This window comes from Miscanthus floridulus, chromosome 1 (assembly GCF_019320115.1).
Source record: "Miscanthus floridulus cultivar M001 chromosome 1, ASM1932011v1, whole genome shotgun sequence".
Taxonomy (NCBI): Eukaryota; Viridiplantae; Streptophyta; class Magnoliopsida; order Poales; family Poaceae; genus Miscanthus; species Miscanthus floridulus.
The window spans coordinates 82,456,292-82,458,471 of record NC_089580.1 but is presented as its reverse complement, the minus strand read 5'-3'; the positions used below and the strand labels follow the sequence as shown (position 1 = coordinate 82,458,471).

At 59.2% G+C, this 2,180-nt stretch overlaps 1 protein-coding gene across 1 annotated transcript; it reads left to right on the top strand.

Annotated features, from left to right (window-relative positions):
* Positions 1 to 914: 914 nt before the first annotated feature.
* On the top strand, positions 915 to 1,931 carry LOC136459579 (uncharacterized). Its single transcript, XM_066459418.1, has 3 exons — positions 915 to 1,157; positions 1,389 to 1,457; positions 1,506 to 1,931. Exons 1-3 carry the CDS (start codon positions 915 to 917, stop codon positions 1,929 to 1,931), a joined length of 738 nt encoding a protein of 245 aa, XP_066315515.1.
* The last annotated feature ends 249 nt before the right edge of the window (positions 1,932 to 2,180 follow it).

Sequence of the window (2,180 nt, the reverse complement as noted above, 5' to 3'; positions counted from 1 at the left end):
GGATGTGAGGACATGCTGATAGGTACCCACTCATCAATGTAGGGACCCTTCCCGTTCCATGCAAGGGAAGATACGGCTGTGAGGCCAGAGGAGGCGGGCCGTACCATCGGCCCATCCTTAGAACCATTAGGGGCAGACGGATCTGCCACCACGCCCGAGGTGCCGACGGAGGGGAGCGGCCCCACTGCTGTGCCTCAGGAATCAACAGGGATGGGCGGATCTGCCGCCACTCCCGAGGTGCTAATAGGACCGGGTGGACCCACCGCCATGCCTTAGGAATCAGCAGGGGCGGGCGGATCTACTGCTGTGCCCGAGGTGCTGAGAGGGGGGATGGCTCCGCCGCCGTGCCCCCAGATACGAGGGAGGTGAGCCCCTCGGCCTAGGAGCAGGGGATAGGCTCAAAATGGTCCCACACCGATGAGGTGGAGCAGGGAACTAGGGGTTCATCCCCCAAATGTCTCCACCGCCCAATAGCGTCAACGTAAGTTGCCGACTCCTCTGTTATCTCTATTTTTTCTCTGTTTTTCATAGTGACTCGCGCCTTTTGTTTCCTCTGCAGCGTCGGGAGATAGGTTAGATGGGGCACTTCTTTGGCACTGGCGCCCAAGAAAACCGTTGCCCTTCAGGCAAGGCAGGGGCCGGCGCCTGATGTCGCTCCCATTTTGGGCGAGAGTGGAGCCAGTGTCATAGCCTCGTCGGCCGATCTAACACCACCTGCGGTGGTGCCCGTGCCCTCGATGGGTCAAGCGATCGGTGAGGCCGAGGGGGCTTCCTCGAAGGTTGCTACATAACAGACGATAGAAGTGATTCCGCTGCCGACATCGGAGCAGGCGGAGCTGTTGGCCGCACCCGTCGTGTCGACCACGGTGGGTGTCGTATAGCCAGACAAGGTCCCGCCAATAGAGGCGAAGGTAATGGTGGCTATGATGGATGGGTCGCAACCCAAAGCTATGGTGGCAGCGCTCGATGCAACGGCGCATCCTGTGCTACCGGTGGCCCCAAAGACGACATCCGCCGTGGGCAGGATGGATGGGGTCATGGCCAAGGGACCCTCAGACACCACGGTAGTTGCTGAGGAGACCGGCAGGGAGTTGTCCCTGGTCCTAACATTGGGGGGCCTCCACCCGCCCATGCAGGATGAGTTCCCGCTCCGATGGGTGAGTCTATGGGACCCATCGTCAGAACTCTTCACCCTCGATGATGCCGCCGAGGGCATGGAATGGGAGAATCTCAACGAGGGGTTCACGGCCATGCTAGAAGCTCAGAACTAGGCTAGGGGTGCCCTTTGAGATCTAATCATTCCCATCGGCCGGGTATTCACTTGGTCTTGCCTCTCGATCTCTTTTTTCTTCATCTATTTTTGTTTTCTGACTACCGTCTTTTTTCAGTCTCTTATTGCTTGCAGCCGGGAGAAATCCCGGTTCCTTCATGAACACAAGGAGGATTGGGACCGCCTCGTCAATGAGGCATGACTGCATAGGGACATGATCGCTGAGCTCCACTAGAGAGTGGCCGAGTTGACTCCCCTTGCCACGGAGGCAGACAATCTTCGACGGCGGGAGGCCGAGGCCTGCCGGGATGCGGAGGACGCCGAGAAGTCTTTGGATGAACTATCAGAGAGGGCATGGTGGGATCAGGAGGATGGCGCCAGAGTGTGGAAGGAGCAGGATGAGCTGCTCCAGTGGGATGCCGAGATCCACCAGCGGATCATCGACCTCCTGGCCAAGGCCGAGAAGGAGTGGGATCTTAGGCTAGGAGCCGAGGAGAGGTCCGTGACCCTGGAGCAGAGGGCAAAACTAGATGCCGAGGTGGTCGCCCAGCTACGCAAGGAGCGAGACGAGCTACGCCATACTACAGAGAGGCTTTGCTCGGAGCACGGCGCAGCCTATGGGGAGTGCAACCAGGCCATCCAAGAGCGTGCCAAGGCGTAATAGAGGACCAGCTCCCTCTAGGCCGAGCTGGAGACTATGAAAAAGCTGGAGGCTGAGGGTGCCACTGCTGGACTAGCCACAGATCTCAGCGAGGCAAGGTGTCTGCTTCAGGCAAAGAGTGACGAGCTTGATGTCCTGAAGGTTGCCCTTGGCGTAGTCTGCGACGACCTACAGGTGGTGCAAGCGAAGGGGACCAGCTCGCTTGTGACCCGTGCCATAGATATCTTGGCGTGGGTGCACCAGCTGGAG